Consider the following 25,433-nt stretch of genomic DNA (forward strand, 5'->3'; position numbering starts at 1 on the left):
ATTTTAAAATGTGCAGTTCTTGGAAAATAATAACTTCTGGTTCGTAACAGTACCTCCACTTCAGGTCAGGGTGGCATCACGTGAACTACACTTACCATCTCCTGTCACATAAAATCCTGGGAACTTTTTGAAGTAAACGTTATGGAATCGTTCTTCATTTTGATAGATGCCCCGCATGATGCCTGGCCAGGGTTTTTGGAAAACCTGGAATCATGATCAAACCTGTAATTAAACAGGAGCCTCAAATAATCTCCACTACACCCGTGTTACTGATAGTCGTTTGGTAAAGTCAGTGCTTGATCTGAGAACGTACACTACCGTTCAAAAGTTTGGGGTCACTTTGAAATGTCCTTATTTTTGAAAGAAAAGCACTGTTCTTTTCAATGAAGATCACTTTAAACTAATCAGAAATCCACTCTATACATTGCTAATGTGGTAAATGACTATTCTAGCTGCAAATGTCTGGTTTTTGGTGCAATATCTCCATAGGTGTATAGAGGCCCATTTCCAGCAACTCTCACTCCAGTGTTCTAATGGTACAATGTGTTTGCTCATTGCCTCAGAAGGCTAATGGATGATTAGAAAACCCTTGTACAATCATGTTAGCACAGCTGAAAACAGTTGAGCTCTTTAGAGAAGCTATAAAACTGACCTTCCTTTGAGCAGATTGAGTTTCTGGAGCATCACATTTGTGGGGTCGATTAAATGCTCAAAATGGCCAGAAAAATGTCTCGACTATATTTTCTATTCATTTTACAACTTATGGTGGTAAATAAAAGTGTGACTTTTCATGAAAAAAACAAAATTGTCTGGGTGACCCCAAACTTTTGAACGGTAATGTATTTAAGCAATATGGCATGAGGAAGAGTGTGGTTATACTGAATATCGCTACGGCTGTGATTCGTGCAGGACGAGTGTCATAGTTAACCACAGCTGTGCCCATGTTCACTATAACCATCTGACTGCAAGTGCGATAATGCTTTTAGACAATAGTTCTATAAACATGAAATGAATAACTAGAGTAACTAACATTTCAAACACCATATGGCCAATTGTTCTGCTTATTTTTGCTTTGCTAGCAGAAATATATCCCAAAGAAGCTACACTAACTTTATAGCCTATCAGCTAGCTGGCTCACATTTGAGTTGTATATTCCCATTAAAGGGGTGGCACAGTGGTGCAGTGGTTAGCACTGTCGCCTCACAGCACGAAGGTTCTGGGTTCGAGCCCAGTGGCTGACGGGGGGGCCTTTCTGTGTGGAGTCTGCATGGGTTTCCCCCACAGTCCAAAAACATGCAGGTTAGGTTAATTGGTGGCTCTAAATTGATCGTAGGTGTGAACATGAGTGTGAATGGTTGGTTGGTTGGTTGGTTGGTTGGTTGTCTCCATGTGTCAGCCCTGTGATGATCTGGCGACTTGTCCAGGGTGTACCCCGCCTCTCACCCATAGTCAGTTGGGATAGGCTCCAGCTTGCCCGCGACCCTGTACAGGATAAGCGGTTACGGATAATGGATGGAATCCCATTAAAGGTGCTTCCAGTAAAATTGGTGTCCGTTCTAACTTTTCATCTTCATTTAACAAGCTTTCACAAAAAGTATTATTTGCCATGTCCATTGATGATGTCGCAAACTCTATGGAAGTAACCGTTTCAAACTAGGAAGTGGAATTTTATGTGACGAACACAAGACAAGTGGCGTGATATAAACAGTGAAAGGTCCCAGTGCAGTTATATTAAATATAAGCACTCCCGGAATACTGCTCGACCAATCAAATTAGTGGACCGAAACTAACTATTGGATAAAAGAAGAATAACCTGAGCATCTTTTTTTTTTTTTTTTTGACAAATCCAGTTCATAACATTCGTTAATACTGAATGTATTAAAATACTGTGATGGCTGAAATGTGAATGCATTGCAGGGTCCAAAAGTGCAGCATTTTTAATGCATCAAATATTTTCAAAATTCTTCTCCATGATTATTAAAATTTTAATCTTAATGCATTAAGCATAAAGGTCGATACTATGAATCAAAATCTAGTGTTGGTCATTAAGAGACTCAAACCCTAAAACAAATGAATGAGATGTACGGTGGGCCAGCAATGTTATATCTTTTTTCCCCCCCATTTTAATGTGAAAAAAATGGTGTAAGAATGGGGGATGTTCATACGTCCTTTCTGTATCTCAGTTCTCCTGATTCAGGATCAGTTCTGCCTAGTCTAGTTCTTAATCCATTTCATTTTACATGAACACAAAGCTGCTCTGTGAGCTACGAGCCTCTCACCAGGTAGCCCTCAGCCTCTCCCTCCAGCTCCTCTCCGTGCTCATTCAGGATTGCAGGCTGCACACCGAAAAATGGTAATGTCTGCACAATACAAAGAAAAGAAAAAAAAGAGTCTATATGGCATTACATTCCAGGCATTTAGCAGAACCTCTTATCCAGAGCAATATACAACAAGGGGGTACATGGCCCAGTGCTCCTGGAGCAGAGAGAGTTAAGGGTCTTGATCAAGGGCCCAACAGTGGCAGCTTGTCAGTGCTGGGGCTTGAACCCATGACCCTCAGATCTGCATATGAGAACATGCTATCCTTATAATAAGCGATTATCACAAACTCTCATAAACATCTTTACTTCTAGTGAAAGTGAAAATAATGAGTCAAATTCCAGTGAACTTCAAAAGTCAAAATAACGAGATACGAAGTCAAAATAAGCAATAATTCAAAATAATATTCCAAAGCCTTAAAGACTAAGTCAAAACAATGACTTCAGTCAAAATAGTGAGAGAATATTTTGAAATCACAAGTTAATATGTTAAAGTAATGACTTAGTAAGTCAAAATAGTGTGTTAAGTCAAAACAACAAAATACCAATTCAAAAAATGACAGTAAGTCAAAATAATGCCTGTCAAATAATCACAAGTCAAAATAGCAAGAAAATATCTTGAAATAACAAGTTAATATATTAAAGTAACAAATTAGTCAAAATACTGAGCTACTATGTCAAAATAACAGCTTACTCTACTAAAATAATGAAATGAGAAGTCAAAATAATGGACTAAATCAAAATTACAAGATACTAAGCCAAAAATAATGAGATACAAAGTTAAAATAACGAGATATGACGTCAGAATAACAACTTAATCAAAATATTGGCTTAATTGGCCAAAATAATGAGATCTTGAAATAATAAGTCAAAAATAATGACTTGGTCAAATAAATAAGATACTATGTCAAAATGAGATAATATCTTGAAATAGCAAGTTAAAAAGTCAAAATAATGACTAAACACTTGTTAAAATCACACTATAAGGGTGGCACGGTGGTGTAGTGGTTAGTACGGTTGCCTCACAGCAAGAAGGTTCCAGGTTCGAACCCAGTGGTGGGCAAGGGCCTTTCTGTGTGGGTTTCCTCCGGGTGCTCTGGTTTCCCCCACAGTCCAAAGACATGCAATTAGGTTGACGTGGGGCGGCCTTGGGCTGAGGTGCCCTTGAGCAAGGCACCTAAGTCCTGACTGCTCCCCGGGTGCTCTAGTATGGCTGCCCACTGCTCTGGGTGTGTGTGTGTGTGTGTGCGCGTGTGTTCACTGCTTCAGATGGGTTAAATGCAGAGGATGAATTTCACTGTGCTTGAAGTGTACATGTGACAAATAAAGGTTTCTTCTTATATACCCCTCAAAATATGTCTAATTGTTAATATGGGGCTGCTGATTTATTTATATACTAGCAGGTTACCCAGCGTTGCCTGGGTTTTGCAATATTCTGGGTTGCCCCCAGACGTCCATGTCAAATTTGATGAAGATCCGTTGAGAAATGGCGATCTTAACCCAAGACAAATAAAATCCAAACATCCACCACCCAGGGGCCCACTGGGGACCCACTGGGGCCCGTGCATGAATTTTGTTTATATCTGCAAATTCCCGGTTATCCCCGGACCTACAACCCCGATTCCAAAAAAGTTGGGACAAAGTACAAATTGTAACTAAAAACGGAATGCAATAATTTACAAATCTCAAAAACTGATATTGTATTCACAATAGAACATAGACAACATATCAAATGTCGAAAGTGAGACATTTTGAAATTTCATGCCAAATATTGGCTCATTTGAAATTTCAAGACAGCAACACATCTCAAAAAAGTTGGGACAGGGGCAATAAGAGGCTGGAAAAGTTAAAGGTACAAAAAAGGAATAGCTGGAGGACCAAATTGCAACTCATTAGGTCAACTGGCAATAGGTCATTAACATGACTGGGTATAAAAAGAGCATCTTGGAGTGGCAGCGGCTCTCAGAAGTAAAGATGGGAAGAGGATCACCAATCCCCCTAATTCTGCGCCGACAAATAGTGGAGCAATATCAGAAAGGAGTTCGACAGTGTAAAATTGAAAAGAGTTTGAACATATCATCATCTACAGTGCATAATATCATCAAAAGATTCAGAGAATCTGGAAGAATCTCTGTGCGTAAGGGTCAAGGCCAGAAAACCATACTGGGTGCCCGTGATCTTCGGGCCCTTAGACGGCACTGCATCACATACGGGCATTTTCACATCTCATTATCATTTGTGAAAGGAGTCTCCAGTGTCAGCACTTTGTAACAGTCTGAGGTAAAGCTAAATTTTTTTTTTAAACGTTAAAGTCTTAGGATGGAGGGCTATGCATTTCTTTTCTAGTAATATTACAACTGTTTATAGGTGTTAACAAAAGTGACAACAGGAACAAACTTGTTTCGCAACATTAAAGGTAACTATAAATGGATAAAAAGTATGATGCGTTCTTTCATAAATAAGAGTATAAAAGGAATATGTTATCAGAGGAAAAACACTTGTACACAACATACAGTGGCATATCATTTGATATATGCTTGTATATCCCACACTGCAGATTCCAGATTAAGTTTGTTGATATGGTACTAATAGCGGGAATTCATTGTGCCAGTAAAGAACACCAATAAGCGATTATTTATCATTGCCTTGTTTTAAACTAAATTGAGAAAACTATATGGATTTTGTTGAAGAGACTTACTGCAGATCCTGGCTTTAGTGGTGTTGCTGCAGGCAAGGGAGTCAGAACGTGACCTCCCTAAAGACCAAACACACAACGTTTGACAAAATTATATTTATTTATTTATTTATTTATTTTATTAGTCAAACACAATCAGTATATTCTTACTCATTTGGGTCTCTGGTACACATTTGGTTGGAAGATCATACAAAATGAAATTCCACTCTCTGATTATATTATGTATGTAATTATTTGGATTAATTTTTTTTTTTACCGTTTCAGTCTGCCAGAAGGTGTCGATTACCGGGCATCTACCCTGACCCACAACCTCATGGTACCAGAGCCAGGCCTCCGGATTGATAGGCTCTCCCACAGTCCCCAGAACACGCAAACTGGACAGATCATATCTGAAACAGAGTAAGACATCCTGACATAAATATATCATCAGATCTTATTATACATACAGGCCACTTTTTCCATGGTATAAAAACATGTATTCGATTCCATTCTAGTGGGTTTACTGATGACAATATTGCATGCTATCATATCGCTTATCCTCCATGTATTACGCCACGCTCCCCAATGGAGAATGAGTGTGCAATATTGTTACAATATTGCACATTGTCAAGACAGCATGACGTCAGACATGCGAAGATCCAATGACAAAACTTTTCTGCTGCGCATGCACAGAATCAATTCTTTGTCGGCCAGGAAACAGAGAAGACGAGGCTAATCCAGTGCTACTGCTAGGATTAAACACTCAATAAATAAACTGAAAACTGAAGACGCACTGAACACCCAAAATGCTACCAAAACTTCATTATATATTCTTCATACACATTTACAAGTGAAAAACATACCAACAGACATTGAAAAACTGGAAAAGAGACACATCGGAGATGTAAAACTTCTGCACAAGAGAGTGACTGTGACGGTTTGTAAACAAACATTGCCGCTAGGTTTGCTTTATGAAAGGCGGAAGATTTTGAGAGAATCCAGGTCAGCTGTCGATGTTGATTGTAAAAGCAACTAAGTAAATTACACAGGGAAAATAATAATAATATTCGGCTTAGCTGCGCTAGCATTAGCCTTCGTTAACACTAGACCGGCTGGAAGGTAACAGGAATGCCACGCTAACAGCACTGAATTGCGGGTCAGCTAGCATTGGCCTTCGCTAACGCTACTGCTACACCGGCTGGAAGGTAACAGGACTGCCATGCTAACAGCACCGAATTGTGGGTAAGTTAGCGTTGGCCTTCGAGAATGTTGATATGAAGAGAGTGTGTATGTATGTATGTATGTATGTATGTATGTATGTATGTATAATAATAATAATAATAATATTGGCTGGCTTTTTTTCGGGGTCCATCAGATATATTCTATTCAGCTACTCGTCTTTGACTCGTTCAGTATCATGCTAGCGGAATGGAATATATCTGATATACCACTCAATATCAGCCAATATTATTTAAATATCAGTGATGCATCGATATTGTCAAAATATCGATGCGCTTTTAGAGGGTCAGAGGTCATTGTAGATCATAATAATCTCAGACGTCAGTTGTAGTAGTTTCCAAGAAGGCACTTTGAATTGATAGAATTTGCTTTTTTTTTTAAATGTGGTTAAACTACTTATGTAAGCAACATAAGTAGAAATCTTAATGCATGGTGCATATTTTGAAAACATTTCAAACTGAGATTTATGTATCAACACTTAATTCGTACATGGCAGTTTATGTACCTTAATCTGTTAAGTAAGGAGGAAATAAAACGCATTGAAAGTGCTGTTATAGTAAAATAATCAATGACGGCATGGTGTGATGAGGCCCAATGCAAAGCAGAGTCACTGTCATCACCCTAAAGTTAATTCATTTCCTAGAACTGACCAACTGGCCAATGTTTCTAATTTTGCATTTATGAATAAATGACACATCATGCATACTTTCTAACCATTTATAGTGATATAGTGATTTATAGTTATGTTAAAGCAGTTATAAACAGGAGTTTCCTCACCAGCCTCTTTTTTTCCCTTGACGTTAATAACAAAAGAAAAAAAAAACCACAGCTTGTGTTATGCCTGATCATACAACCTCAATTCCAAAAAAGTTAGGACACTGTGTAAAACATACATAAAAACAGAATGTGAAGATTTGCAAATCATGGAAAGCCTAGATTTCATTGAAAATAGTCCATAGACAGCATATTAAATGTTGAAACTGAGAAATTTTATTGTTTTCTGAAAAATAGATGCTCATTTTGAATGTGATGTCAGCAACACGTTTCATAAAAGTTAGGACGGGGCAATAAAAGACTGAAAAAGTTGTGTAATACTGGAAAAAAAAACCTAATTTGGTTAATTGGCAACAATTCAGTAACATCATTGGGTATAAAAAGAGAGGCGGAATCTCTCAGAAGTAAAGATGGGGAGGGGTTTGCTGCTCTCTGAAAGACTGCGTGGGCAAACAGTGCAGCAATTTTAAGAATAACGTTCCTCAATGTAATTGCAAAGAATTTGTGGATCACATCATCTATGGTAGGGCGGCACGGTGGTGTAGTGGTTAGCGCTGTCGCCTCACAACAAGAAGGTCTGGGTTCGAGCCCCGTGGCCGGCGAGGACCTTTCCGTGCGGAGTTTGCATGTTCTCCCCGTGTCCGCGTGGGTTTCCTCCGGGTGCTCCGGTTTCCCCCACAGTCCAAAGACATGCAGGTTAGGTTAACTGGTGACTCTAAATTGAGCGTAGGTGTGAATGTGAGTGTGAATGGTTGTCTGTGTCTATGTGTCAGCCCTGTGATGACCTGGCGACTTGTCCAGGGTGTACCCCGCCTTTCGCCCGTAGTCAGCTGGGATAGGCTCCAGCTTGCCTGTGACCCTGTAGAACAGGATAAAGCGGCTAGAGATAATGAGATGAGATCATCTATGGTACATAATATCATTAAAAGATTCAGAGAATCTGGAGAAATCTCTGTATGCAAGAGACAAGGCTGAAAACTGACACTGGATGCCTGTGATCTTCAGGCGCTCAGGAGACACTGCATTAAAAGCAGACACGTGTCTGTAGTGGAAATCACTGTATGGGCTCAGGAACACTTCAGAAACCATCGTCTGTGAAAACAGTTCATTACTGCATCCACAAATGCAAGTTAAAACCAGATATAAACAATATCTAGAAACACCGCCACCTTCTCTGGGCCCGAGCTCTTTTACGATGGACTGAGGCGAAGTGGAAAATTGTCCCGAGGTCTAACAAATCAAAAGTAGAAAGTCTTTTTAGAAAATCATGGACACCACGTCCTCCAGGCTAAAGAGGAGAGGGACCAGCCGGCTTGTTATCAGTGCACAGTTCAAAAGCCAGCATCTGTGATGGTATTGTTAAAAGTAGAAATGATTCAATACAATGGTAAACACGCCCCTGTCCCAATTTTTCTGAAACTTGTTGCTGACATCAAATTCAAAATGAGCATATATTTTTCAAAAAGCAATAAAATTTCTCAGTTTCAACATTTTATATGTTGTCTTTGTACCATTTTCAATGAAATATAGGGTTTCCATGATTTGCAAATTATCGCACTCTGTTTTTATTTACAGTTTACACAGCATCCCAACTTTTTTGGAATTGGGGTTGTATTTTTGTAACTATCGGAGTATCTATTGGGATAACAACACCTAGTCCTACATAACAGATCAGATTTGTCTTTCATGATAGTCACCATGTCAGATTAGGTAATCATAGTGCCATAATTACTTGCACTGTCTTGATCAGGGCAAGTTGTAACGCCACAAGTTTGATCTTGACCAACCATCGTTCACGTCACTGAGTGTCATCGGGGAGGAGGGTCAAGAAATGGTCAGTCATGGCTATCAGGGAACACATCATTGGATTTGTCAAACTAGGTGAGAAAATACAAACAACCCTGACATGCTGGACTTTGTCAGGTTGTTGACTGATTGTCACACTCCGATGCCCGGTCGTCATTCTTGATATTCATATTCAATTTCCCAACACTGGAAATTTGTCAGCCATGAAAAAAAATCCTATCAAAATTGGGCTGAATTTGTGTCGTCAGAGAAACCATAAAGCACAACATCCTTTCTGTTGAAGACGTTTCAGTGGCAGGAAATTTACTGAAAGTAAATGTTATAGCCTATAAATGTCTCCTTACAGAAAATGTCACTGCATCAGTAATTACACTATTTACTTAATTAAACAGCATGTTTATTATTAATCTTAGATTATATTTAACAGTTATTCCACAAAATTGAGTCGTACATGAGCTGAGCGCCGACGAGGAACGTAGCGCCGAGTCGGCTATAAGCCATGTACGACGAGATTGAGTGGAATAACTCTTTTATTCTATCGACATTCACTGGATTTTGAGAAACAGAGCATTTTTATTTCTATTTTTTGCAAACACGATAAAGAAAAACTTTCTACGAAATGTCCGACAAAATAATTTCCGCTTAGGATGTCAACAAACCGGCGAAATGACAGGAGCGTTTTGTGAAAATGTGATGATAATTCTCGAAAAATAAAAAAAGATGCGTTCTTACCATCAGTTACTTTTATTCCATATTTTGTTGCTTTTTGGGGTTTTGTTTTCAAGTAGAGTTTTTATTTCGTCCTCGGTTGGTTCAGCAACACGCTGCGCCATTTTGTTTTTCTCTACTCACGGTATATGAGTTGATAGTCTAGTCGTAGAGTAGCCAATCAGAGCATGTGATTGCTCATATCCAGTGAATGTGGATAGAATGAATAGAAATAGAAACCTGAGATTTGTGGGCGACACGGTGGTGTAGTGGTTAGCACTGTCGCCTCACAGCAAGAAGGTCCGGGTTCGAGCCCCGTGGCCAGCGAGGACCTTTCCGTGTGGAGTTTGCATGTTCTCCCCGTGTCCACGTGGGTTTCCTCCGGGTGCTCCGGTTTCCCCCACAGTCCAAAGACATGCAGGTTAGGTTAACTGGTGACTCTAAATTGACCGTAGGTGTGAATGTGAGTGTGAATGGTTGTCTGTGTCTATGTGTCAGCCCTGTGATGACCTGGCGACTTGTCCAGGGTGTACCCCGCCTTTCGCCTGTAGTCAGCTGGGATAGGCTCCAGCTTGCCTGCGACCCTGTAGAACAGGATAAAGCGGCTAGAGATAATGAGATGAGATGAGATGAATTCACAAACTTGCACGATGTCAGATAATGGACCAAAAATGTTGATCTAATTGTTAATGAAGCTCTAATGAAGGCCTGTTCACTGGAAAGCAAAATGCTTCCATGATATTTGATATCGGGGTCTAGCAGTGCTTTTATTTTAAGAAATATCCCCATTCAACCTTTTCTAAGTACAAGGTAATCCAGTAATAAAACAGGACTAACGACACTAACGACAGCCATTTGCACTAGAACATGCTCCATTTGTGTTCCCTTTTCGTCTCCAGTAGATGGCACCAGTTCCACTGTTCTGGCAGCGGAGAACTCGTGAATGAACCCAATGAACCCGGTCATGCCACGAAAACCAGTGAGTTCCAGTTAAAGCCTACATCAGAGACTGCAGTACTGATTACTGTACTGTGCTTCAACCACAGCCGCCTTACAAGCCCCGAGTTTGGAGAACCTCTTAAAAGAGCATTGAGAGACATGGTGGTGTTTGATAGATTACTTGGTCATGAAAAAAAAAAAAAAAATGCACCGTTTGAGTATGACGTACAGTTTGCACATCAGTTCTTCTGGGCTGGGAATCATATAAAATGACTGAATAAAATTCCTGATTAAAATTGGGATAAATCTAAAGCCTAATTACAAAATCTCGAAACATAGTTTGGTTACTTTCCCTTATTTTCAACCGCTTTCAGTTTCAAGGTCATGTATTAAAGCTTTACCAGTGTCATTTCTCATTCAGTCCTGAACTTGGGCTAATCTGTGTGTGGGTTTTCACGTGTTCTCTGCGTGCATCCAAAGGTCACACATTTCTGCAAGTTTGTGTTTTAATTTTTTTTTTTGTGGCTATTTCAAGAGCTGAAGGGAAACGTATTATTTGGAAAGTTCTCTTTTATCATGTTAAATGCTCCTTTCACATTGTTTTTCTGAATAACTCCTTGTTAACATAGCTAGCAAAATCGCATCTAATGCTCTGTTTACACCTAGTTTCATGATCTTGAAGATTTTTTTCACCACATGTACTGTAGTTATGCTATGCTATGCACATCACTTGACCACCAACTTCCTGATTTTGGTCACGATTTTGCATGTTGTTTTAAAACCTCAAAATGACGTACTGTACAGAAGGAACTTTTGGTTGGCTCTGAAGAACAAATCAAGTCAAAGTCCCTTCCATGCCAGAAACCTGGTCTTCCCAGGCAGTCTCCTGTCCCAGTACTAACCAGCTCTTTGAGGTGCATGGGTGCGGCACCGATCTTTTGTTTCTTAGCCCTCGGCCTCTCACGTATACAGCTAGGGTTACGGTGGGGGGGCTAGTCTGCTGGTAACCTCAAGAGCTTGACTCCCCCACTCGCATCTGTATTGGCAGTAGGTACCATTTTTATGATGGTCTTTGGTATGACCCGACCGCGAGTAGAACTCGCAATCTCCTGGTTGAGAGGCGGACAGGCTAACCAGTAGGCCAGCTTGCGGTACAAATGGATTTGCACTTACATAAAGTACATAGGTAATACACCCAAGACACAACGAAAACAAACTGAAACCCAGTTATGACTCTGTTTACGCCTGGTACACCTGGTATGTGTTTTGTATAACCACATGGTCTTATACTTGTCAAATTAGCCACATTGAAACCTGTTGCTCCAAATAATACATATGATTCAATTTAAATCTATGTCAAAATGTGTGCATATTATTCAGGTATATACCCGTATGGTCCAATCCCACAGAAGCGCAACTGTAGCACAAACTGCTGAAAAAGTTCATGCTGGCACATTTTTGTTTTAGCCAGCATTAAAGTGCATATCACGGGTAAATTCAGGAGCAAGATCAATGTAATTCTCCTATTTTATATTAAACTTTGGTCAAATATCGGGAGCATTCTGCATTCTCTGCAATTTTTTTACCTTGCACAATACCAGAAAAATTCAGTTGAAATTGAGCCATTTGAGGTGAATTGGTCCGCCTCTGAAAAAACTTAGCATTTGGATTGACCGGGAAACATTGATTTTCGTGACGTCACGTGCGGGACGCCTCCTTCTGAATCCTACGTCAGCGGTGGTTTGTTTATGAGAAAACGACCTGGTGGTTTTCTGCAAATTTCTTCAACGTTATCGCGTAATTATTAAAATGGTTAACAGATGTATCGTAGGAGGGTGTAGCAACACCAATCATGATGGGATTAGTACTCATCGTTTCCCAAAAGACCGGACAATGAGAGAGAAATGGGAGCGCTTGGTGTACACAGGCTGTGCACTGAAACCGTGCAAAGCTCGCGCAGCCTGCTGGCGCTTCCGCAGGTACCGTCACGATTCTGGCTCCAGACTCCCTTGGGATTTTTCCAGACACGTTTTGTTATTTTATTTTTTTCTGCTGTAGACAGATGGCCTTGTGCAAAATTACCCTTCTGGATGAGTGTGTAAAGGGACAGACTTTCATATATAAAAAAAAAAACCCACAAAATTGGTCCAGAATATGCACTTTAACTTTTTCAGCAGTTTGTGCTACAGTAGATCTTCTGTGGGATTGGATCATGTGGGCTAGCCTTTGTGCCCCCTGTGAATCAGTGAGCCTTCGACACCCATGACCCTGTCGTCGGTTCACTGGTTGACCCTCCTTGGACAACTTTTGGTAGGTATTAACCACTGAATACCGGGAACACCCCACAAGATGTGCCATTTTGGAGATGCTCAGAGAGGCCCAGTCATCTCGCCATCACGATTTGGCCCTTGTTAAAGTCACTGAGATCCTTACGCTTGCCCATTTTTCCTGCTTCCAACACATCGACTTCGAGAACTGACTGTTCTCTTGCTGCCTAATATATCCCACCCCTTGACAGGTGACAGTGTAATTAGATAATCAATGTTATTCACTTCACCTGTCAGTGATTTTAATGTAAAGGCTGATCGGTGTGTCTATATATAGATTGACGAAGATTATGTTTTTTCGACGTATGAGGGTCTGACGGTTTAATATTCAAATCTTGTGTTTGTGCCTCGTGTGAGAAGCCAGTCCTGCTTGAGATTTGCAAACGATTCCACAAGTGGGGCATGTGAAAGGATAATCAAGTAACAGTGCTGATACACTGGCCCGAGATTTTGTGTTGGTTCGTAATTCTCTGAGATGGTTGTTTTCCAAGTTTTCGATACCTTTGTGGTAAAGGCTTCTCCAGTACGGATGATTTTCAGCAGAGACTTCCAACGCTTCAGAAGTGATTTCAGTAGCTTTAAGTCTGTATTTAAGCTTGTCTTTGTAGTGCAGTCAAGGTCTGCCTACATTTCGTTTGCCATAAGAAAGCTGACTGAACATGAGAATTTTAGGGATCCTGCCATCGTTCATTCTCATGACATGACCAGCCCATCTGAGTTGTGACTGCATTAGAAGACGTTCAAGGCCGCCAACGTCACGTTTGCTGAAGAGGACAGGGTTAGAGAGCTTATCTTGCCAAGTGTAACCACGTATCCAGTGGAGACAGCGTTTATGAAAAACGTCGAGTTGGCTTATGTGTGATCTATACGGAGTTCAGGATTCTGAACCGTAGAGCAGGGTTTTGAGAACAACCAGATAGATAGATAGATAGATAGATAGATAGATAGATAGATAGATAGATAGATAGATAGATAGATAGATAGATAGATAGATAGATAGATAGATAGATAGATAGATAGATAGATAGATAGATAGATAGATAGATAGATAGATAGATAGATAGATAGATAGATAGATAGATAGATAGATAGATAGATAGATAGATAGATAGATAGATAGATAGATAGATAGATAGATAGATAGATAGATAGATAGATAGATAGATAGATAGATAGATAGATAGATAGATAGATAGATAGATAGATAGATAGATAGATAGATAGATAGATAGATAGATAGATAGATAGATAGATAGATAGATAGATAGATAGATAGATAGATAGATAGATAGATAGATAGATAGATAGATAGATAGATAGATAGATAGATAGATAGATAGATAGATAGATAGATAGATAGATAGATAGATAGATAGATAGATAGATAGATAGATAGATAGATAGATAGATAGATAGATAGATAGATAGATAGATAGATAGATAGATAGATAGATAGATAGATAGATAGATAGATAGATAGATAGATAGATAGATAGATAGATAGATAGATAGATAGATAGATAGATAGATAGATAGATAGATAGATAGATAGATAGATAGATAGATAGATAGATAGATAGATAGATAGATAGATAGATAGATAGATAGATAGATAGATAGATAGATAGATAGATAGATAGATAGATAGATAGATAGATAGATAGATAGATAGATAGATAGATAGATAGATAGATAGATAGATAGATAGATAGATAGATAGATAGATAGATAGATAGATAGATAGATAGATAGATAGATAGATAGATAGATAGATAGATAGATAGATAGATAGATAGATAGATAGATAGATAGATAATCATTACGTGCTGATGAAGTCTCAATTCTTATTGGTCACATGGTGCTGATTCATGTGTACACCGGGCAGCACGGTGGTGTGGTGGTTAGCGCTGTCCCCTCACAGCAAGAAGGTTCTGGGTTCGAGCCCAGTGGCCAACGGGGGCTTTTCTGTGTGGAGTTTGCATGTTCTCCCCGTGTCAGCGTGGGTTTCCTCCGGGTGCTCCGGTTGGTTTCCCCCACAGTCCAAAGACATCCAGTTAGGTTAACATGGGGCGGCCTTGGGCTGAAGTGCCCTTGAGCAAGGTACCGAACCCCTGACTGCTCCCCAGGCGCTCTAGTATGGCTGCCCACTGTTCTGGGTGTGTGTTCATGTGTTCACTGCTTCAGATGGGTTAAATGCAGAGGATGAATTTCACTGTGCTTGAGTGTGCATGTGACAAATAAAGGCTTCTTCTTCTTCATTCTCTCGAACAGCATCTCTGGCCATATTTCCAGCTGCAATGCTTACATTAATAAGGTGGATACTCTACATAAGCAGATTAAAAATGTGCGTAGTTGTTGATATTTTCTCTGAAATGTTTATTTTGCATTTCTGGAAGGAGTCTCCAGGGTTAGGGGCAGTTTTTTGATATGCGACAATTTTCAGGATGGAGGGCTTTTTGGTAACACGACAAGGATAAACTACTGTAGAGACCTGTGCAGGTCTGAACTCAGCCTTTTATGTCGACGCCAGGATTCAAACTAGTGTTGCAAAACCTATTCCTTTCTTGGACAGCGTTCTAGACCACTCAGCCACAGAGGATTACATCATGAACTGAGGTTATGCAACACGGCACTTTCATAGTCAGTATGCAGTGGCGCCACACCACGACTGTGGAATCGCTCCCTGAGGCTGGTACGCCGATTACATTCTTAAACACGCTCGAACTCGGTTAAACATACACATACGTACAGACAGGTGCCTCTATAGGCTTCAGCCAAAACCTGAGCCAAAAAGAGAGATGAGTGTGTTATGAACTGACTGTTTGTTTGTAGCTGCTATAATGTAAGTGATAACAGAAATGCCACAATATTAAATGTCGCTATAAATCGAAAATATTAAAATATATAAATATTTTCACATCACAGTCCGGGTTGTGGTTTACAAAACAACTGGAAATGAGGAACAAGACAGGAAATTGCTGGTCAAATGTAGCGTAAGCTGATTTGCATATTAAAGTGATGCTTTGAGAAGTGGCTAGCAAGTGATGTGGTTGAATGATAGTTGTGTGTAAACAAGTGTGCAGAGATCTTCTACTTACTTTTGCAGTGGCTCGTTCCCGAACTTCATAAGCAGCCTGATGGCAGTGGGCGCCGTGTAAAACTTAGACACTCTATGCTTCTCTACGATCTCCCAAATCCTACCCACGTGAGGGTAGACTGGAATGCCTTCAAACTGTCACAAGTCCACACACACACACACACACACACGTGTGTGTCTGATTATATACACTAACCACATCGTAATGAAATCAACCAAACCTACTTGGAGTAAAGAATACAGACCGAACGAAGCACAGCTTAAAGACTTACCAGCACACTGGTTGCCCCATTGGCTAATGGACCGTACGTGATATAGGAGTGGCCTGTGATCCAACCAATGTCTGCTGTGCACCAATACACATCGTCATGGTGATGATCAAAGACGTATTTGAATGTAAGAGAGGTGTACAGCAGGTAGCCGGCAATAGTGTGCAGTATTCCCTGTGAGACACCAGCAAAACAGTTAGCTATAATGTCTGAAGATTCTCAGTCATCCAGGTCATAGTAAACTGTGGGTGGTAAAAGAGAGCAACTGGACTTGCTTGAAGATTCCTGAAGACGTTTCACCTCTCATCCGAAAGGCTTCTTCAGTTCTGTCTGACTAATAGAGAGTATCAGGTATTTATCCTCTCATGGATGAAAAGCAATCCTAAGGTGGCGTTGAGTCATCCTGTTGGTGTGGGTCACTGGCGCATGGCTCAACACAGGACAGCCAGTTCCTCAGGCCAGGACTCTGCTGTCTATCTTCATCTTAAAGGAGTACGCCACCCCCAAGTGAAATTGAGTCAGTCCCTGCAGTCCCTAGAGTTGGATGAGTGAGCCAAAGCGTTTTGTAGCCGACCCAGCCATTGTCCTGATCTGGAAACGTCCCGGTTAGCTTTAGCTTAGCGTAGTCGCTGTAATCCGGCGTGTCCAGCTAGCATTGTCGTTGCAAAAGTGAATCAAATAACTCAAGATTTTTTATAATTATTTCTCATGACCTGTACATTCACATCGAGTACACATATCAATGCAAATTAACACGAAGGGATTTACTAGACCAATTTATATCTGGAACTATTTTCGGCCACAGCACAGGCAAAGCACCGCTGCAGGCGCAAAGACACCACGCAGCACCTGAAAACCCTGGTTTCCCTGGTAACACTGGTGTATTGATGGAAGTTGTGGTGCTGCGTGGTGTCTTTGCGCCTGCAGCGGTGCTTTGCCTGTGCTGTGGCCGAAAATAGTTCCAGATATAAATTGGTCTAGTAAATCCCTTCGTGTTAATTTGCATTGATATGTGTACTCGATGTGAATGTACAGGTCATGAGAAATAATTATAAAAAATCTTGAGTTATTTGATTCACTTTTGCAACGACAATGCTAGCTGGACACGCCGGATTACAGCGACTACGCTAAGCTAAAGCTAACCGGGACGTTTCCAGATCAGGACAATGGCTGGGTCGGCTACAAAACGCTTTGGCTCACTCATCCAACTCTAGGGACAGCAGGGACTGACTCAATTTCACTTGGGGGTGGCGTACTCCTTTAAAGTGCATATCACAGGTAAATTCAGGAGCAAGATCAATGTAATTCTCCTATTTTATATTAAACTTTGGTCAAATATCGGTAACATTCTGCATTCTCTGCAATTTTTTTACCTTGCGCAATACCAGAAAAATTCAGTTGAAATCAAGCCATTTGAGGCGAATTGGTCCGCCTCTGAAAAAACTTGGCATTTGGATTTCCCGGCAAACATTGATTTTCGTGACGTCACGTGCGGGACGCCTCCTTCTGAATCCTACGTCAGCGCTGGTTTGTTTATGAGAAAATGACCTGGTGGTTTTCTGCAAATTTCTTCAACATTTCACGTAATTATTAAAATGGTTAACAGATGTATCGTAGGAGGGTGTAGCAACACCAATCATGATGGGATTAGTACTCATTGTTTTCCAATAGACCGGACAATGAGAGAGAAATGGGAGCGCTTGGTCTACACAGGCTGTGCACTGAAACTGCGCAAGCTCACGCAGCCTGCTGGCGCTTCCGCAGGTACCGTCACGATTCTGGCTCCAGACTCCCTTGGGATTTTTCCAGATGCGTTTTTTTTTTTTCCTGCTGTAGATAGATGGCCTTGTGAAAAATTACCCTTCTGGATGAGTGTGTAAAGGGACATAGTTTCATATAAAAAAAAAACAAAATCGGTCCAGAATATGTCCTTTAAAGAAGCCATTTTTGTCAACCTGGAACGGCCATCACTGAACAGAGGTGGTGGTCTAAGACACCATTTATCAGCCACCTACAATGCAGCCCTTGGCACATTTCCGATGCCCCTTTTCCACAAAAGCAGTTCCAGGGCTGGTTCGGGGCCAGTGCTTAGTTTGGAACCGGGTTTTCTGTTTCCACTGACAAAGAACTGGCTCTGGGGCCAGAAAAAACGGTTCCAGGCTAGCACCAACTCTCTGCTGGGCCGAAGGAAAGAACCGCTTACGTCAGCGGGGGGGCGGAGTTGTTAAGACCAACAACAATAACAAGACCGCGAAAGATCGCCATTTTTAAGCGACGAGAAGCAGCAGCTGTACAAACGCGAAGTCATCCATTATTATTATTATTGTTGTTGTTGCTGCTGCTTCTTCCGTGTTGTTTTTGCTTCGATATTCGCGCCAAGGTTTATGCAAACGTAGCAACGTAACTGACGTATACAACGACATAACTGACGTATACAGCGACATAATGACGTGGCTTCCCTTAGCACCCCAAGCTGTGGAAAAGCAAACTGGTTCTCAGCTGGCTCGCAAGTTGAACGAGTTGTGAACCAGCACCAGCACCGGCCCCGAACCAGCCCTGGAACTGATTTGGTGGAAAAGGGGTATAAGACGCCATTTATCAGCCACCTACAATGCAGTCCTTGGCACACTTCCCAGACAACTGAATGAACACCAAAACCCAGCTGTTTTCAGTGACTCACAGGAGGACAGAGAGAATCAACAACCACTGATCACCCCAACGACTCTCTAGGCCGTTCACACCCAGCCCCCAGTGACCCACACCAACAGGATGACTCAACGACACCTTAGGATTGCTTTTCATCCATGAGAGGATAAATACCTGATACTCTCTATTAGTCAGACAGAACTGAAGAAGCCTTTCGGAGGAGAGGTGAAAGGTCTTCAAGAATCTTCAAGCAAGTCCAGTTGCTCTCTTTTACCACCCACAGTTAGCTATACACTGTGTGCACAATTATTAGGCAAGTTGTATTCCTGATGATTAATTTTATCGTTGAACAAATACAGTGCTCTCAGTCAATCCAAATTGTTAATAAACCTAAAACCAGAATGATTAACAAAGGAAAGGGGAGTTTAGGCCTTCTCAGGGGAATATACAAGTGTGCAGAATTATTAGGCAACTAAATGAAAAGCTTAAAGTTTCCCATCTCACTTGTTTATTTTAATTTTCAGTGTAACAAATAAACAACTCAGAATTAACAAATAAACACTTCTAGCATTTCAAAAATATTCAGTGACCAATATAGCCACCCTTCTTTTCAATAACTGCCATGAGCCTTCCATCCAGTCTGTTAGTTTTTTGATTTGTTGACGATCAACTTTTTGTGCAGGAGCAACCACGGCCTCCCAAATGCTATTCAGAGTGGTGTATTGTCTTCCCTCGCTGTAAATCTCATGCTTAAGAAGGGGCCACAAGTACTCAATAGGGTTTAAGTCAGGTGAGGAAGGGGGCCATGTCATTACTTTGTCATCTTTAAGGCCTTTGTGGGCTCGCCAAGCAGTGGAGTACTTGGGTGCATGTGATGGTGCATTGTTCTGCATAACAATCATGGCCTTCTTGAATGATGCAGACTTCTTCCCATACCACTGCTTGAAGAATGTATCTTTTAGAAACTGGCAGTAGGTTTGGGAGTTGATGTTAAGTCCATCTTCAACCTGAAATGGTCAAACTAGCTCATCCTTAATAATAGCAGCCCATGCCATTACCCCTCCACCACCTTGCTGGTGTCTGAGTCAAAGTGCCCTGTGTCCATTAGTTATCCAGCTATGGGCCCATCCATCTGGTCTATCCAGAGTCACTCTCATTTCATCCATCCATAAAACCTTTGGAAAATCTGTCTTCAGATATTTCTTGGCCCAATCTTGACATTTCAACTTGTGAGTCTTGTTTAGTGGTGGTCGTGTTTCAGCCTTCCTTACCTTGGCCATGTCTCTGAGCACCGAACACCTTGTCCTTCTGGACACTCCAGGTCGGTTGCAGTTCTAGAATATTGTGGCACTGGAGGATAATGGGTTCCTGGTAGCTTCATGTTTAATCCTTCTCAAGTCTTTTGCGGTTAATTTGTGTCTTTTCTTCTCCACACATTTTTTGCGACCCTGTTGACTATTTGCAACAAAACGTTTGATTGTTCTGTGCTCACATTTCTATAGCTTAGCTATTTCAAGAGTGCTGCATCCCTCTGATAGGCATTTTACAATTTTTGTCTTTTCAGTGTCTGTTAAATCTCTTTTTTGGCCCATTTTGCCTGAGATAAAGAAGCTGCCTAATAATTATGCACACCTTAATATAGGGTATTAATGACTTTAGGTCACACCCTCCCTCATTACACAAATAAATACCACCTGAGAATGCTTAAATCCAATTAGCATTCAAGTGTATCTAGCTTGCGGTTGGAAAACATGCATAGAAATAATGGTAGGGTCAGAGTACTCACTTGCCTAATAATTGTGCACACAGTGTAACCTGGACATTTTAAGCATACTATATTATTTGACACATAATTATGATCGAAATGTCATTTTATCACACTATTACTCTGTTTACTATTCATGTATATCAATACAAAAATGAAAGTCCCTGCCTTGGGTTTGCCCGTGGACCCACTGGTGTAGAGGATGAAGAGCGGGTCTTCGGCATCCAGCCACTCAGGCTCACACTCCTCTGATGCACTGTTCACCACATCATCCCACCACACATCACACTCTGCATTCCACGGTGTCTGGAAGATACATATGCAGACAAACATGCATAAATTCACACATACGCATACACAGCTACGATGTAAACAAATATGAGCGTGCTATTTGTATTATGTGCTTTAAATGGATATTAATACAGTACAGAATAAAATAGGATTTTTCTTCTCGAAAGCTTTAGAGGTACTGTACTGTGCAAAAGTCTTAGGCACCGTATTTTTTTTTTTCATCCAAACTTTATCGATTTCTATTTTATGACTTCTACATTATCGGGTCAGTACAAAAACATTTTAGAGTCCAAACGTTCATTTTCCAGCACAAAATTAAATGTTACAGAAAAAAAAACAAGTTTGTATCCGAGCAGCATACAGTGGCATGCAAAGTTTGGGCACCCTTACTGAAAATGTCTGTTACTGTGAATAGTTAAGTGAGCAGAAGATGAACTGATCACCAAAAGGCATAAAGGTAAAGACGACATTTCTTTTCAGCGTTTTCTGCAAGATTTGCGTATTATTTTTGTTTTGTACAATTGGAGAGTGAAAAAAGAAAAGGAACACCATGCAAAAGTTTGGGCACCCCAATACATTTGAGTTCTCAGGTAACTTTTACCAAGGTTCCAGACCTTAATTAGTTTATTGAGCTGTGGCTTGTTCAAATTCTTCATTAGGAAAGGTCAGATGATGTAGATTTCAAAGCTGTATAAATTCTCTGACTCCTCAGACTTGTCCCTAAAATCAACAGCCGTGGGCTCCTCTAAGCAACTCCCTCGCATTCTGAATAACAAAATAATTGATGCTCACAAAGCAGGAGAAGGCTACAAGAACGTAGCAAAGTGTTTTCAGGTAGCTGTTTCCTCAGATCGTAATGTTATTAAGAAATGGCAGTTAACAGAAACAGTGGAGATCAAGGTGAGGTCTGGAAGATGAAGAAAACTTTCTGAAAGAACTGCTCGTTGGATTGCTAGAAAGGCAAATAAAAACCCCTGTATGACTGCAAAAGACCTTCAGAAAGATTTAGCAGACCCTGGAGTGGTGGTGCACTGTTCTACTATGCAGCGACACCTGAACAAATATGACCTTCATGGAAGAGTCATCAGAAGAAAACCTTTCCTGCGTCCTAAACACAAAATTCAGCGTCTGAAGTTTGCAAATGAACATCTAAATAAGCCTGATGCATTTTGGAAACAAGTCCTGTGGACTGATGAAATCAAAATAGAACTTTTTGGCCACAATGTGCAAAGGTATGTTTGGAGAAAAAAGGGTGCCAGATTCCAGGAAAAGAACACCTCTCCAACTCTGAAGCATGGGTGTGGATCGATCATGCTTTGGGGTTGTGTTGCAGCCAGCGGCACAGGGCACATTTCATTGGTCGAGGGAAGCACGGATTCGAATAAATGCCAGCAAATTCTGGAAGCAAACATCACACCATCTGTAAAAAAGTTGAAGTTAAAAAGAGGATGGGTCCTACAATAAGACGATGATCCAAAACACACCTCAAAATCTACAATGGAATCCCTCAAGAGACACAAGCTGAAGGTTTTGCCCTGGCCCTCACAGTCCCCTGACCTAAACATCATTGAAAATCTGTGGATAGATCTCAAAAGAGCAGTGCATGCAAGACAACCCAGCCTTTGCAAGGACGAGTGTGTGAAAATCCCCCAGGTAAGAACTGAAAGATTATTAGCCGGCTACAAAAAGTGTTTCCAAGCTGTGATACTTGCCAAAGGGGGTGTTGCTAGGTACTAACCATACATGGTGCCCAAACTTTTGCTTCGGGCCCTTTTCCTTTTTTGTCATTTTGAAAATGTAAAAGATGAAAATAAAAAATTGTTTTTACTTAAAATATAAAGGGAATGAGTCATCTTTAACTTTATGCCTTTTGGAGATCATTTCATCTTCAACTTGCTTAACTGTTCACAGTAACAGCAATTTTGACCAGGGGTGCCCAAACTTTTGCATACCACTGTATTACACAAGAAAGCACTTTTCAGATTAAAAAAGAAAACGAAGGCTACTGGGTTTTGGTGCAAAATTAAGAAGCGAGTGTGACAGTCAAAGTGTCCAGAAGAACTGTGACTGGTTCTGTAAGATGCTCAGTAAAACCCACAGCTCATTTCCGCATAAAGCTGCACTCATTGGACCTGAGATTATTACTTTTTTTTTTAAAGCAAAGGGTCGTCTCACACCAAATATTGACTTTGTTTCATTTATTATGGCTTACTGCTGTTTATAGTCATTTTTTTAATGTTGAAACGTTTAATTTCAATATTTTTAAGCCATTTTTGGTCTACAGCATTTCTTTATATGTGCCAAAGGCTTTTGCAGCGTACTGTGTATATCAGGACTGGGTTTGCAAAGGACGCAGTAAAAAAAAAAAAAAAAAAAAAAAGACCATGTATGTGAACATCCAGTGTTGCAAAATGCATTTACAGCATTCAGTGATTCATCCTTAGTAACAGGGGTTAAATTGGGATTGGTTATGTGGGGGGGCTCTGCCTCGTACCCGCCCCTGCCCCCGCCGCCCTGCCCCAATATACTTTTTGGAAAATAACCCTCTAATTTGATAACCATATCATATTGCACAGAGATATACACCTTATCTGTGTGTTGTAGGCCTATGTGTGTCTTGTAGTGCCCCCCTACACATTATGGCAGTTTGAATGTAGATTGGTTGGCCAATGTAACAGATTGTACAGGTTGTTGTACATTGGTTTGAAGGAAATGATTAGTGGGGGGTCTGGGGGTCCTCCCCCAGAAGTTTATTATCATACATGTTATTTGCTGAATTCTGGTGCATTTTAATAAGTTGTTAGCTGACTTTACAGAGGTAGGTTGAGCAATATCATGTTAAATCTTGTCACATGCCTACAGGTGAAAAATGTGAATACTGTCTAAAAATAAAAACACAACATATTTAGATCAGTATTATTTTTTCCCCTCTTCAGTATTATTTGATATTTTGTTTTTAATAATCAAAAATATGATAATGATTATGTTCGTATGCAGGTAAAAGGGGAGACGGTGTACGGAGAAAATTATAAACAAGTCACAACGCTGAAACACAAGCCCAAAAACCCGCAAACCACGACTTCTGATTTTTTTTTAAAGCGAGCTCACAAAAAAAGAAACCCCAAAGTCGCTTATAAAAAGCGGAATTGGCAACCCACGCAGTGTTCCAGAAACCAGAATCTCTGATCGCAAGTTCTGTTCTAAATAGCTTTGACAGGTCGTCTTGTTATCAGGAAAACTATGATCTATCTCATAAAAGTCATGGGTTTATTGATTAATAAAACGATATTTAATTATTCAGAACTGAAAATCGTGAAAAGGGTTTGTTGCTTTTGATGTGTGCGTGATCATATGCCATCCGCTCCGAGCTTATGTGCCGGGGCTCAGCCCCGGACAGCCCCGGCCCAATTTAACCCCTGCTTAGTAACTACCTGATCAGGATCCTGGTGGTTTACATGAAAGCTAGACGGCCTTTCGATTTCGTAAAATCCGTGAAATTTAGTTCCCGCTGAAATTCAATCATTGTGCTATACGTTTATTTCTGTAATATCTCAAAAAACAAACACAAAAAAACCCCAGGCCATTCTGTGGCTGGGAAGTTATTTAATTTGAGCGGATTCCCGAGCAAATAACGTACATGAAATCGCTCGCTTCGCGCAGTCAGGAAGACAGAGGAAGTCCGTGTGTGTGCGCATGCGCAGGTTTACCACCTTCTTTCTCTTCTTTTGGGTTTTACAGCAGCTGGCATCCACAGTGTTGCATTACTGCCATCTACAGGTTTACCTCTGACCGTGCACTGACAGTTCCATCATTCTGTCGCTAAACGAACAGCTGATCACACCGAGGTGCTCGCTGAGCGCCGATATTTATTAGTTTAGTCCTACATTTCCTATCCTTCGGAACATAACGTCTCTTCTTCTCGCTTTCTGTTGCCGTAGTCGGTCTTTCACGTTTCATTCACACACTCACATCCTCCATTGTTCTCTCCTGTTTCAAATTTGTATCCCACAGTGCCTTGCACGAACAGGGAAAGCCCACGACGTCATGCATGACGTAGTATCTTGTATTGGGTCATGGTGAAGCAGGAAAAAATAGCGGAGAATTTATGTGGTTTTAAATTCATTAATTGTTCTATTAAAAAAAACAAATAAAATTGGAAGACTGTGATTCGAATTCAGTAGCTTTCGGTCCACTAAACAAAAATAATTGAGTGTCGGGGAAAATTCCTTTCATGACCTAGACTTGAAAAATCTGAAAGGCAGTCTATCCATCCATCCATCCATCCATCCATCCATTATCTGTAGCTGCTTATTCTGTTCTACAGGGTCGCAGGCAAGCTGGAGCCTATCCCAGCTGACTACGGGCGAAAGGCGGGGTACACCCTGGACAAGTCGCCAGGTCATCACAGGGCTGACACATAGACACAGACAGCCATTCACACTCACATTCACACCTACGGTCAATTTAGAGTCACCAGTTAACCTAACCTGCATGTCTTTGGGGGAAACCGGAGCACCCGGAGGAAACCCACGCGGACACGTGGAGAATATGCAAACTCCACACAGAAAGGCCCCTGTCGG

At 40.8% G+C, this 25,433-nt stretch overlaps 1 protein-coding gene across 2 annotated transcripts in view; it reads right to left on the bottom strand.

Annotated features, from left to right (window-relative positions):
- Nucleotides 1-25,433, bottom strand: part of acss2l (acyl-CoA synthetase short chain family member 2 like) — a 146,160-nt gene that overhangs the window by 14,535 nt on the left and 106,192 nt on the right. For both annotated transcript variants that reach the window (XM_060906200.1, XM_060906199.1), the window contains 7 exons: nt 20,731-20,868; nt 16,155-16,325; nt 15,884-16,017; nt 5,270-5,402; nt 5,017-5,073; nt 2,280-2,360; nt 96-204 (listed from right to left, as the gene is read on the bottom strand). In XM_060906200.1, the coding sequence (XP_060762183.1) occupies nt 96-204; nt 2,280-2,360; nt 5,017-5,073; nt 5,270-5,402; nt 15,884-16,017; nt 16,155-16,325; nt 20,731-20,868 (823 nt within the window). The remainder of the gene's footprint in view (nt 1-95; nt 205-2,279; nt 2,361-5,016; nt 5,074-5,269; nt 5,403-15,883; nt 16,018-16,154; nt 16,326-20,730; nt 20,869-25,433) is intronic.

The sequence above is a fragment of the Neoarius graeffei genome, chromosome 23, assembly GCF_027579695.1.
Source record: "Neoarius graeffei isolate fNeoGra1 chromosome 23, fNeoGra1.pri, whole genome shotgun sequence".
NCBI lineage: Eukaryota > Metazoa > Chordata > Actinopteri > Siluriformes > Ariidae > Neoarius > Neoarius graeffei.